The sequence below is a fragment of the Balaenoptera ricei genome, chromosome 6 (assembly GCF_028023285.1).
Source record: "Balaenoptera ricei isolate mBalRic1 chromosome 6, mBalRic1.hap2, whole genome shotgun sequence".
NCBI lineage: Eukaryota > Metazoa > Chordata > Mammalia > Artiodactyla > Balaenopteridae > Balaenoptera > Balaenoptera ricei.
Window position 1 is genome coordinate 78,198,663 of NC_082644.1, and position 13,448 is coordinate 78,212,110.

The window sequence follows — 13,448 nt, forward strand, 5'->3', positions numbered from 1 at the left end:
GAGCTTGGGCTTGATTATTTGGCTGATAGAATCCTGGGTTGAAAATGACTTCCCTTAGAATTTTGCAGGCATGGCTCCTTGGTATTCTAGTTTCCAGGGTTGCTTTTGAGAGGTTTGATGCCTTTTTGAGTCCCATTCTTTGTGTGTTAACTGCTTTTTCCCTTTTTTATTTGGCCATGCCGCGAGGCTTGTAGGATCTTAGTTCCCTGACCAGGGATTGAACCCGGGCCCCTGGGCCCTCAGCAGTGAAAATGCAGAGTCCTAACCACTGGGCTGCCAGGAAATTCCCTGCTTTTTCTCATGATTAGAATTTTACTCTATCCGTGGTATTCCAGACTTTCACAATGATGTGCTTTTAGAATGGGTCTTTTCCTGAAAATGGTAGTGAACTCTTTCAGCCTGGAAGAATATCTTGTATTATTTCTTATATATTTTTATCTGACTGGTTCCTTTGTTCTTTGGTTCTGGAATGCCCATTAGTAGCTATGTTGGACCTCTCAGATTGAGCCTCTAATTTTCTTAGTTTTCCTCAGAGGTTTTCTCATCTTAATGTTTTATTTTGGTCACCTTCTTAATTCCCCAGAGCACTGTATTAGATCTCTGTTGCTGTGTAACAAATTGCCACAGGTTTAGCAGCTTAAAAGTATACCCATTTACCTTATGCTTTCTATAGGTGAGAATGCTGGGTGGCATAGCTGGGTTTTCTGCTCAGGGTCTCACAGGTTGGAATCAAGGTATTGGCTGGAGTGGGGTTCTCATCTGGAGCTCGAGTCCTATTCCAAATTCATTCATGTTGCTGGGAGAATTGTGTTTCTTGCACCTATGGTACTGAGGCCCTCAACTTTTAGAGACCACCGCTCCTGATGGACAGTTCACAACATGGCTATTTGCTTTCTTTCTCAAGGCCAGCAGGAGATTGTGTTGCTGGTGCTATGCCTTGCCTTATAAGGGCCCACCTGACTAGGTCAGGTCCACCCAGGGTAGTATCTTTTGATGAACTTAACATAAACTGATTAGAAAATATGGGTGTGATATCCTGTTATATTCACTGGTCTCACCCACACTCAAGGGGAGGAAATTATACAGGGAGGTGTATCCCAGGGGGCAGGGAGCTTGAGGGCTGTCTTAGAATTCTTTCTACCACAAGCTCCTCCTTTTACTCTTATTTTTACTTTTACATAGCATCTTTTTCTCATTTCCTAACATAATGTCATATTATATCTCTGATATATTAATTATATACATATTGTAAAACATTTTCTGCTATTCACTACACTGTGTCTTTTTCCTCTGAGATCCATTAGCTTTGTTTTGATCTTTCTTCAGATATTGGAGGCTGTCCTCAAATATATAGTGACTTTGTCTGTCCATTCATGTTTGAGTATGACTGAAAGCTCTGTGTGCTTGTGGGGCTTATTGACTGGTAGTTTTCTCCATAGGGTGAAGTGGTGAGGTCCTGAATGTTCTGCTGGCTTATACCCAGATGCCAGTTAAAATATTCCCTTCCTCCCCCGCATTGGGACTGTTCAGCTCTCCCAGAGAAGTATTCTCCAGCCTCCTCCCTGGGCGTAGATGCTAGACTGTACACACTGGGGCACTGGGGTAGGTAAAGGCAGCTGGGAGAGGGGTCTTACTGCTCAGTTTGTAGGTTTTTCAGCTAGCCCCCTGCTTTTAGTTCCTAGCCTAGTCGCCACCTTCTCTTGTGCCTGCAAGTTCCATGAGCTTGGAAGCTATCTGGTTAATTTCTCAACAGGGTAATTCTACCATCTGTACTGGGTCATCTGGCAGCAGGGAGAAAGGAAGGTGATCTGGGGTTCTGGGGTTCTAATTACTCCTGAGAAACACTTTCACCCAGTACTCTTGGTTTCACTCCCATGCCTCATGCCTGCTCCCGTGTCTCCAGGCATCTCCAGTTCCTAATTCATGCTGGTTTCTGTGGAGACAAATCTGCTTGTTTCCTCCTGGCGTCTCCCTCTGCAGGCATCTGCACTTCCACCTGTGCTCTGCCGAGTCAGTTTCTCCTCTTCCATCCCATTCCCTTTCCCCAAATGACTCACCTCTCATCTCTTGAGTCTCCTTTCCCTCTTTGGAATTTTATATGATTTTATAACTTCGTTCTCATTTTAGATTTACTTAGGTTAGAGTAAACCTAAAGTCATGCGCGTTTTCAATCCACACTCTCTTTTTCAAATGCTGCTTTCTCTTGTTGTATCACCATAGAACAAGTTGGGAGACACAGCTTTGCATGCTGCTGCCTGGAAGGGTTATGCAGATATTGTCCAGTTGCTTCTGGCAAAAGGTAAAGTGTGCTTAGTTTATCTGGTCTTTGCTTACCCTGAAAAATAGGCTACATCCACTTATACCACTTGAAATATTAGGGAAAATAATAGGCTTCTTACTTTAAAACTGGACTTTTGATCTCTACTCTGTCCGCATCACAGAGTTGTTAGGATAAGATAAAATTGAGGTGATTTGTGTAAGTTTTTAATTTTAACTCAAAAGCTTGGTAAGCTTTAAAATCACATATATTACCCTTAGTAAGAATTTATTGTACATTTCTGCAGGATTAAAGGGCCTCAGAAGGAAGGGGTGTGTGTGTGTGTATGTGTGCATGCGTACATATGGGCATGCACACATACAGAGGAGATCTCTCTAAGAAAGCTGTATGGGTAAAGTTGCTGAGGCCCTTGTTCTCACAGGAAAGCTTGATAGATAAGAAAGAATGCTGTGGCTGCGATGTCCTGCTTTGAGCTGAGCAGATGCTAGATGTACAGAAAATGAGAAGATACGTTGATTCCCTGTTTTTACACAAGTCAGAAGCAACAGTGAAATTATGGACTCACCATCCATTCATCTATTTGTCCCACAAATATTAGTTAACCCTTATAGAAGGCCAGGGATATCACCCCGTACTGCACCCTGGTCCAGAAGGCTGTATTATAGGATGCTGGAATCCCCAACCTACATGTCACATGGATGCAGTATCATTAGGGATCCTTGGAGCAATGTTGTGGGTTATATGAGAGGAAATGTTTTTGATTTAAAGGATGTTGATGATGTAAACTCCAGGTGCAAAAGATCAGACACCTTGAGGACCACTGTAGTGCCCCCCCCAAAGGTACGCCAACATCTACACTGTCTGCTCTGGCAGCCACTAAGCACACGTGCTACTTAGCCCTTGAAATGAGGCTAGTCTGAATTGAGTTGTGCTGTAAGTGTAAAATGAATACCAGATTTTGAAGACTTAGTAGAAACAAAAAGAGTAAAATATCACAATAATTTTCATATTGGTTACATGATAAAGTGATAACACTTTGGATATACTGGGTTAAATGAAATATATTATTAAAATGAATTTCACATTTTGAAAACGTAGCCACTAGAAAAATTTTAATTACATCTATGGCTCACATAATTTTCTGCTGGGCAGCGCTGGTTGAGAGGGACACAGGAAATGGTTGAGTTTCTCCTCTAGCATCCTGTCTCTGAACATTTCCCGTCCTGACAGAAATCATGTATGTGAGTTCTCAAGTGTAAAGTAAGGTATGATTAGTCACAGAACTATGAACCCGCAGGATTTTTGACCTGTAGTACAGCGAGAGAATGAGTTTTTCCCTATAACCCCAGCTGTGGATATCTAAATCTGTTCATGAGAGATTTTCACACACGGTCACCGTATTCCTAATTAAACATACTATTTTTTTCTTGACAGTATTTTTGTGCCTTTGAGTTTTAGGACATTTATATTTTGTTTACTGGAGAGGATGTGGTTGTAGAGAAAGTGGCACTCTCAAACACTGGGGCAGAAAGTGTAAATTAGTAAGCCTTCTTGGCAGGCAGTCTAACAGTAGCTAGCAGAATGAAAACATACATATCCTTACATTTCAGCATCACTTCTAGGAAACCGTCCTTCAGAAATGCATATAAACAAAGATGTTGTTCAAGGAGGTTCACGGCAGCATTGTTTGTGATAATGAAAATTAGGAACAGCCTAAACGCCCCTCAATAGAGGAGTGGTTAAATAAATTTTGGAATACCCACAAAATGGAATAATTATAAATATTTAAATAGATGGGGTTATAAGTATGTGTACTACTAAGGAATGAATACGATGATATATTATTAAGTTAAAAAAATCAAAACTAGTGGTTACCAGGGAGGAGAGGGAGGGAAAGGGATAAGATAGGGGTAGGGGATTAAGAGGTACAAACTACTGTGTATAAAATAAATAAGCTACAAGGATACATGGTACAACACAGGGAATATAGCCAATATTTTGTGACAATTATAAATGAAATATAACCTTTAAAAATTATGAACCCATATGTTATATACCTGAAACTTATAAATATTGTACATCAACTAAAAAAAAAGGAAAATATCATTGGCAAAAAAAAAAATCAAATTACAGACTAATACATGGAGTATGATTTTGTGTATATGTCCACATATGTCTGTGAATGCATTCTTGCACATAAGGGAGAAGGGAACTGATGCCCACTTGTTGGGAATGGTCACCTCTGGGGAAGGTAGAAGATGGGGAAGGAAGGGGTTAGTTGAAGGCTGAAATGAGACATAAGCTTTTGTTCAGCATACATCTGTATTTTTGAATCTTTGACAATGAGAAAGATTTATGAATTCTGATGTAATTTATCACATAATAAAGACAAGGAAAAAAGGGAGTAGAAGATGGGCTGTGGGAACAATGGATTGCCTCTAGATTTTAGTGTTACTAATTCTGCTAATAAGCATGAGAGTATACTTAAGATAAATATTAATCTCCTCAAGCTCAACTTACATGGTCTTTTCTAAAGACCTTCTTGAAAAGAAGAGGCAAAGGGTGTATTGAATTTAATCTCCAAAACTCATGCCAAGGCACGTTGAGTCTAACTGATTTACTGTCCACAGGGACAGTAAACTCCTCACTGAAAAGTTCACATGCAATTCTATAGGGACTCGAAAGGAAGGCTATATTTTAATTGTGTATAATTATTACAGGTGCAGCAATAAGCTCCCTGATTAAAACTGCCAAATATGCTATTACTGTTTTGAGAAAGTTTTACTGTTTGGAAAGAGCCTACTTTGGGGCCAGAATGGTTCTCTAGTTAGTTCTGCCAAAAGTGATTAGTTTTGATGGAAAGAGGATTGGCTGCTATATAATTAATACTACTGTTTGTTATATAAGAAAGTTGTTAAGAGAGTAAATCCTAAGAGTTCTCATTACAAGGAAAAAAAATTTTTATATTCTTTTAATTTTGTATCTATATGGGATGATGGATGTTCACTAAACTTACTGTGATAATCATTTCGTGATGTTCGTAAGTCAAATCATTATGCTGTACACCTTAAACTTATACAGTGTTGTGTGTCAATTATATCTCAATATAACTGGAAGAAAGAAAAGAAAAAGAGAAAAAAGAAACAAAAAAATACTAAGAAACTAAAAAAAAAAAAAAAAGGATTGGCTGCTACTATAGAGTCTTCAAAACACCTAATTTACTTTCTTGTGTTGGGGAAGGTGCTAGAACAGACTTAAGAAACAATGAGAAGAAGCTGGCCCTGGACATGGCTACTAATGCTGCCTGTGCATCTCTCCTGAAAAAGAAACAGGGAACAGGTACTTGATTTTAATCCTTCCTCCTGATGCCATCATGACTAAGAGTTATAGATTTAATATTAGGGAAAATTTTTTCTTGGTAAATTCTTCAGGTGATTCTAAAGTTAGATTTTATATCCTTGGTCTGAATCAGAACTTCCAACATGGAAGAATACCTTTATGCAAACAAATTTGAAAAGACACCGATTTTTTGCTGTAATTAGTGTGTTTCTTTTATTCCTTGCAATCAATTTCTAATTGCTTTCCATTACAGTCCTTATCAGAGAACCATTGTTTCCATATTCTCATTTCAGATTTGTTTTTATGAGTGGTTATCGCTAAATATTTTTTTAATTATGCATTCAAGAGCTTTATGATTATATTTTGTTTCTATTTTAAATGAGGGTATCAAAATTATTTGTAATCAAAATTTTGTAATCAAAATTATTCTAGACTTTGTAAATGTATCGGTATCTCTTCACAGTTCTATGCGTGGATTCTTAAAGATAAGAGTGTATATTCTTTTTTTTTTTAATTAATTTATTTTTGGCTGTGTTGGGTCTTTGTTGCTGCGCACAGGCTTTCTCTAGTTGCGGCGAGTGGAGGCTACTCTTTGTTGCGGTGCGCGGGCTTCTCATTGCAGTGGCTTCTCTTGTTGCGGAGCATGGGCTCTAGGTGCGCGGGCTTCAGTAGTTGGTGGCTTGCGGGCTGTAGAGCGCAGGCTCAGTAGTTGTGGCTCACGGGCTTAGTTGCTCCGTGGCATGTGGGGTCTTCCTGGACCGGGGATCGAATTCGTGTCCCCTGCATTGGCAGGCGGATTCTTAACCACTGCGCCACCAGGGAAGTCTGAAGATAGAGTGTATATTCTTAAAGATACTATCTATTGATGTGGGAGAAGAGGTTTGAAAAGTTCACATGCAATTCTATAAAAATGAAGAGTTTGTGTGGTGGTTTTGAAAAGGTGTTAAAGGAAAGAGAAGGTGTTAAACACATCTGCACTGTTCATGATTACTATTCAGAGATTGGCTGTTGATTTGACTTCCCAGTATGTAGCCTGCTGAATGTGTTCCCCTAGATTCATTCTAACAGGGTGATTCCAGAAAGGAGTACTGGGAGTGGGAGGGTGTGAACTCTTCTTCCCATCCACCTCTCCTCTGTCCCTCTTTCATTTATCATCAGCCTCCTGGCCCATGAGAAACCCAGAGAGGTAGAAAAAAAGAAAGGTGGAAGATGCTTGGTTGGAGGGAACAATTGAACTCTTTTTTCTCACTCCTCAAGCCTTATTCTACTTAATTATCTCATGTTTGGCATTTTAATTCCACTTTGAAGTATAAGCCTGTAATGGATACATTTTTACTGCCGTTTTCTAGAAAGGAACTAGTATAATGGAGGATTCACCTTTTGCAAGTCTTTGCATTGCTCCTCATCATTCTGGACTTTTTTAGTATTGCTTTAGAGTCTGAAGTTTAGACTGATTCATGTTGGTGGAGAATCACCAAGACAACTTTTTAGAAATTTCCATTATAGAGGCTAAGTTCATGTGTTTTCATTTTATCCTTAGGGTATTATCATTTTCAGAGTTCTCAAACTTGGGTAATGAGATACTCATTTCTGTTTCTATCTTTTGAATCAAATTCCCATTAATGTTTGAACCCTTGGAAGACTTATTTCTCCCTCAGGTATCCCTTGATTTATGAGAAGAGTCAATATTATACTGTATCATATTCCATTTCTAGCAGAAGCAGCAAAGTACATCAGTCCCCTGGTTTCCTGCTTTAGTCAATTAAAGAAAGCAAACAGCCCCCCTCTCTTCAAGGCTTACCAAGGGAACTTCCCAGAATCATCTTCCTTACCTATCATCAAATTCCCATCATAGTTCTCCTCACAAATCCATTGTTCCGTGTGTCCCTTATTTCAGATAAGTGTTTGTTCCAGATTCTTATTTAACCTCAGTTCAGGTATAGTGTACACTGTTAAGCAGTTAGGGATTTCTTAATTATTTAAGCCATGAATGTTTGCTGGCAGAGCAAGTCTTCCTTTAAAGTAATTACTCATGCATAGATGTGTATAGGTTCTACCAAATGAGTGAGAAAGTGTTTACCAGCTGAGTGGTGTTCCCTAGCTACGTTTTGACTGAGAAGCCGTATTTGCAGCCACGTGGGAGAAACACTTTTACTTGAGGTGGACCTCTCACGCCCTGCTGCCTTGGTTGGGTCAGGAAGAAGGACTATGACCTAATTTCCTTTCTCTGCCACTGACTTCCCGTTGCTTTATGGGTACCTCCAAAACATCCTGACTGAGGAGTAAGATTTCTTATGAGCTAAAGGTTATCAGAGTCTCATGCACACTATGAGTTTGATGGTGATAGACAATGAAACTATCACACCTGCTCAGACTCCAGAGAGCTACACCCAGAAGCCTCCACATGAACAACTGGAGCTGGAAGAGGCAGGTGGCAAACTTTTCTCTTTTTCTCCTCATTTTTCTGTAGTCTTTGTAGAAAAGGGCAGGGATGTTGGTGTTCTGTTTCTCTGTTTACTCCAAGTTTCTTTAGTTCACCTTCCTAAATTTGTGCTATACTGATTTCAGTAATGAGGTGATCTTGGGGCCTGGCACACAGAGCCAAGAAATGAATTTTTATATTTCATTTTTCATGTTACCTTTTTCTCTGTTTTTTTTTCTTTGTTCACCCAATTATCCAGTTTAAAAAATTTTAATTTGTATTTTGATCCTAGTTGGAATGAGAGTTTGAATATTTGGCCATATAGCAAATTGCCAGCATGAACTCTAAACCAGAAAAGGTATATTCTGATATTGTTGTCCACTTTTAAAAGCACATCTTGAATTTCTTATAGGGACAAAATAATTTACATGTTACAGTTACCATGAAGGGTAACTTTAGGATATAGGGTGGGGTCAAGCCATACTTGAGGATTGAACCTTTAAGTTCTTTTTCCAATTTTTTAAAACTAGGGTATAATTTACATTAAATAAAGTACATAAATCTTAAGTGTACATCTTGATGATTTTTCTTTTACTGTGCTTACACTTTTTAAAAATTCATTAACCTGATTTAATCCACACTGAAATTAACCTTTTTTTTTTTTTTTTTCCGGCCGTGCCACACAGCATGCAGGATCTTAGTTCCCCAACCAGGTAGTGAACCTGGGCCCCCTGCAGTGGAAGTGCAGAGTCCTAACCACTGGACGCCAGGGGATTCCCACTGTGCCTAAACTTATTAACCATAACCCAGATGATAGAGGACACTTCCCACACAACAGAAGCCTCCCTCAGAATCCTCTGCTTCTCTCACGATAGATTAGTTTTGCCTGTTTTCAAACTTGATATAAATGGAATCAAACAGTATGTGCTTTTTGGTGTCTAACTTCTTTCACGTAACACGTCTATGAGATTTATACATGTTATTGTGTTTATCCCTCCACCATTTGTTTATTTATTTGTTTGTTTGTCTATCTAAGTTCTGGTGCTTTGGAACATATAAATCCAGGGCAGTGAGATTGAGAAAAAAATGGAAGTGAGGTAGGGGAGGCTGGGACGCACTACTAGGGGATACATTACCGTGATAGTCATGCCCCAAGACGGGCTATGAAGATACAGCTCATTATCAGCACCTGGCCATGTGAGAAGTTTCCAGAGAAACTGTGCCTCAGAGCAGTCCACTGAAGGAAGGAAGGAGAAGGAATTTATTTGCCTGGCTCTCACTTTCTATTTGGTCAGAATTTGCACCGTGGCAAGTCATCTTTCTCTTGCTTAAAGCAAAGTGCCGAAGTAACCATTGAAGGACAAAGAATATCTCCAATATCGAAAAACACAGGATTGTTGTAGCAAAGTAGAAAGGGGAAGAGCTTTGCTATTTGTCTGTCTTTAGCTTAAAAGGCTACTTTTACCAAGTTCAAGGCCAGTCCTGAAGTTTGTGGGTGTGTATGGAACAGAACAAAATACCTTCCTCCCAGGTCTCCAGAACTCCTCGTAAGGAGAATGGAGAAGAGTACAGTCAACCCGGAGACTTCTAATAGTTTGGAAGCTTGTGTGAAGTCGTTGAAGCCCACCTCTGTTCTGCATAAAGCCACTTGTTCTTTTACCTTTCTTTCTCTCTCTTGTATAAGATAAATCGGTTTCTATATCCCTGCCCTCTCCGCTGCCCCTTCCTTCTTTTTTCAATAATTTTTCTAAACCTATAAAGACTTAAAAAAAAACTACAGTATCATCAAACATCTTGTGATGGTCTAAATTTACCATTTTCTCTTACATGTTTGTTTATTCTTTGCTTATTTATTTATGTTTTTTAAAGTAGGGTCCAAACTGATAGCTATGTCTCTTGTTTCTTTTTCAATTAGTGTTTCCTTTCCCTCTCCTTTTCCTCTTTGTTTAGCCTTGCAGTTTATTTGTTAAAGAAACTGGGCCAATTTCCCTGAATTTCCCAGTGTAGACATTGCATACATGCATTCCCGCAGTGTTATTTGTCATGCTCCTCTGTCCTCTGTATTTTTGTCAATTGGTGTTACATCTAGAGGTTTGATTAGATTTGGATTCTATCTATCTATCTATCTATCTATCTATCTATCTATGTATCTATCTTAGGGATAGAGGGAAGAATACTTCATAAAGTAAATTGTGTTCTTCTATCAGAGGCGCATAATATCTGTCACTTGTCCTGCAATGTTAGCATCCATGGATGATCGTTGTCTAGATTCATTATTTCCCTAATGGTTGCAAAATGGTGATATTCTAATTTTGTCACTCCTTTCTTGGTTATTAGTTGGAACATTCTATAAAGAAAAATTTCCCCTTATCAACTGTTTGGTTACTAGAGCAATAGTTTGTATATCAGGGGCAGAATAAAGGCTTGATTTTTGCCTTTTAAGAGTTTTCAAAATAACCTGCTGGTTCCCTATTATTTTTCAAAGGGGGCCAATGAACTCTCTTTGGTGTGTGTTGAAATATTTGCTGTGTTTTAATCCAGCATAGTTTCCTTACTGGTAGCCTATCTTTGGCTAGTGAAGGCCTCTTCTGGTTGGATCCTGAGCCCTTTTAAAATGATGCCGTCTTTGCTAGGATCCTTGTTTTATGGCATAACAAGAGGTTTCAGGTCTATCTTTTACAGTTTCTTCCCCAGACTTGGAATCAGTCATGTCTCCAATGAGCATGGGCTTATAGTATTTAGAGACCATGTTCTGGGTGCTATGTATAACATACATTTATTGAGCTCTAACAATGTGCTTATACTTGCATTTCAGTTTTCCCCTTAAAACTATACCTCGTGTAACCTGTTGCTATAGGAATTTGACTAGACAGTTTGAATTTGACTGGACAGGTGAACAGTTAAAGATCAGATGTCTTCCTTTTGAACTCTGTTTAAGGTTGACTTAACATTTGATGGGGTTCAGCTCTTTCTATTTTAAAACTTTTATTTATTTTTCATTTCAGTTTCTTTTGCTTCTGAGTATACTTAATGTTTTCTAAAATGAAACTGAAGCTTTTGTGTTTTCATTCTCTTTCTTTTCCTTTTCCCCCCCTCATTAGTTATCTTTCTACCCAGTGACCTTGCCCTCAGGTAAGGCCACGGGTTGTCGACTGACTGAAGCCACCTGTGCACTTGTCATTGGGAGAGGAGGTTGGAAGCACAGTTGTCAGGGTGGACGGGCTTCTGGTGTGTTCCACATTGGTCATGGTGCACGTGACTGGTCGTATTTTGTTTGAGATAGACTAATGGTACCTCAACACCATGTGCTTTACTTTTCTGCATGTCTAGGTAACATGCAGACAAATGTATTTGTCAGCCTCTGTGGCAACAGAAACTAATCAGTTAGACTGGAAAGCAAAAGGAGAAAAATATCCTTGGGTAAAATACAACCCCTAGATCTGAGGGAAGATTACAGTGTTTTGAATTGTCAGGAGCTTTGAAAGTGAAAACAAAATCTGAGCCATTTGTAATTTCTCTGTTTTGCTTTTCCCCCATTCCTTTTAGATGCAGTCCGAACATTAAGCAATGCCGAGGACTATCTTGATGATGAAGACTCAGATTAATTCCTTTCCAGAGCTTTGAGATCTAAAACTTGTGTTGCTTTTGCCATTTCAAAGCCTTGTCTTTGCCAGAAGAGTGTTGGTAACTGTAAAAAAAAAAAAAAAAAAGTCTATATGAACGTGGCAGTATTGCACTGTTTGAATAAAACATGTAAATGAATAGTTTTCACCTTCAGTTTGCCAATAAGTGACTGGATATTTTGCTGTATAAAGTACATTTTTGTTCACCAGAGTAGAACAAGAAGAGATTATTTCTATTTATCAAGCTTAAAGGAGTTTTAAGAATTTTTTTCTTTAAAAAAATCGGGATTTTTTTTTTTTTTTAAAGTTCTTTACCTCAAGGATAGAGATATTTTGAATGGATTTTTCAAGGGGGGAATGCTTATTATAATAATAAACCGAAAGACTTAATAGAAAATCGTCAGCTATTCTGACAAAAATAAACATTTTAAGAGACTTTATTTCCTTTGTTTTGTGGTATCACTCTTTGCTGGTAAATAAATAAAGCTTTTTATATTTATATTTAGGTAAAGACTGATTTGATTTTTTAAATAACATTTTGTATTATTAGCACAGAAGAATCATAGTAGCCAAATTTTCTTTCTTTCTTTTTTTTTTTTTCTGGATACAGTATACTTTATTGACGGTACATGACAAAGTAGGGCTCCCTAAGTCCCTCCCCTTCTTTAGGGGGTCTGGGATGGAAACCGTGTTGAGGTCGGGAGATTCTCAGTGTCTTGGGGGATCGAGTTGGCATAGTAGCCAAATTTCTGTTCAGCCTTCTATATCTGCTTTGATTAAAGTGAAGACAACAGTCATTGAGGAGATACATTTCTAATAAAATATATAAACTTTAATAATTATGAGACTTTCAATTTTCTCTCCAATGTTGTCCTTAATGTGAAGAAACCCAGCAACTCATTAAAGTTTGCTTAAGGTTTAAAAGATTAAAAAATTGATTTCCTCATTATGGAAGCTGCTATAATTTTCCATAATGGAGTAGCGTTCAGTTTTTCACTTTGGTGACAATTATTTTCTCTAAACATGGCTCTACCTCGGAATGATCTGGATTCTTTTGCTAAAACATCAGTTTAACATTGCAGGGAGCCTTCTGTATTACTGAAGTGACACTTCATTTGAGATTCTAATTTTGTATCACTGCAGTGATGATATTAGAAATGACACAGCCATTGGCATTTGCCTGGATTCCAGGCCCCAGACCCAGAAGTATATTTTGCAAGAAGCCTTTGATGCTGATTTCAAAAAAACACATTGATGAAGAGAAGAAAATGTTTGAAGAAGGAAGTGGGTTAGCTCAGGAAATGAATAACTGCCTCTAGAGGAGTTTCCTCTGTCTGTGACTTCGGCTTTTCTCTCTGTGGGTGCTTTGAGAAAGGATACCCTGAGAAGCCTGGTAGAGGTCTATCAAATACCCCAAATAAATTTTAGTAGAAAGACATCTGTACAAGTAGTAACAGCGAAAGATGAGCACAAAATCTGAAATTAGTAAAAAAGTATTTTATTTTCAAAACAAATGTGTAAATTTTAAACATTTTTATTGCTTCATAAGGATAAACTTGAATATATGAAATTGTCATTGAAATTCTGTTCCCACAGAACCTTTTAAGGATTTGTTTTTTAAAATAGGGCTTGTGCCTTAACAAAAAGCTTTTGGAAATCTCTAACTTTTTACTCTTGTGTACTTTGGACTGGGGTAATCAGGATAGATGCCAACTAAGCACTCAATTTTTTTTTAACATCAGTAGAGATAATACAGTTTGTAGGGATATAGATACTTTTTATGAAA

The 13,448-nt window shown here is 38.2% G+C and overlaps 1 protein-coding gene across 2 annotated transcripts in view; it reads left to right on the forward strand.

Annotated features, from left to right (window-relative positions):
* The window catches only part of OSTF1 (osteoclast stimulating factor 1), a 48,103-nt gene extending 35,936 nt beyond the window's left edge, over window positions 1-12,167 (forward strand). The window contains exons 8-11 of one of the 2 annotated variants that reach the window (XM_059924932.1): window positions 2,221-2,299; window positions 5,519-5,617; window positions 11,141-11,171; window positions 11,586-12,167. In XM_059924932.1, coding sequence (XP_059780915.1) covers window positions 2,221-2,299; window positions 5,519-5,617; window positions 11,141-11,171; window positions 11,586-11,625 — 249 coding nt within the window. In that variant the 3' untranslated portion in view covers window positions 11,626-12,167. The remainder of the gene's footprint in view (window positions 1-2,220; window positions 2,300-5,518; window positions 5,618-11,140; window positions 11,172-11,585) is intronic. The other variant, XM_059924933.1, reaches the window with a different exon arrangement.
* The last annotated feature ends 1,281 nt before the right edge of the window (window positions 12,168-13,448 follow it).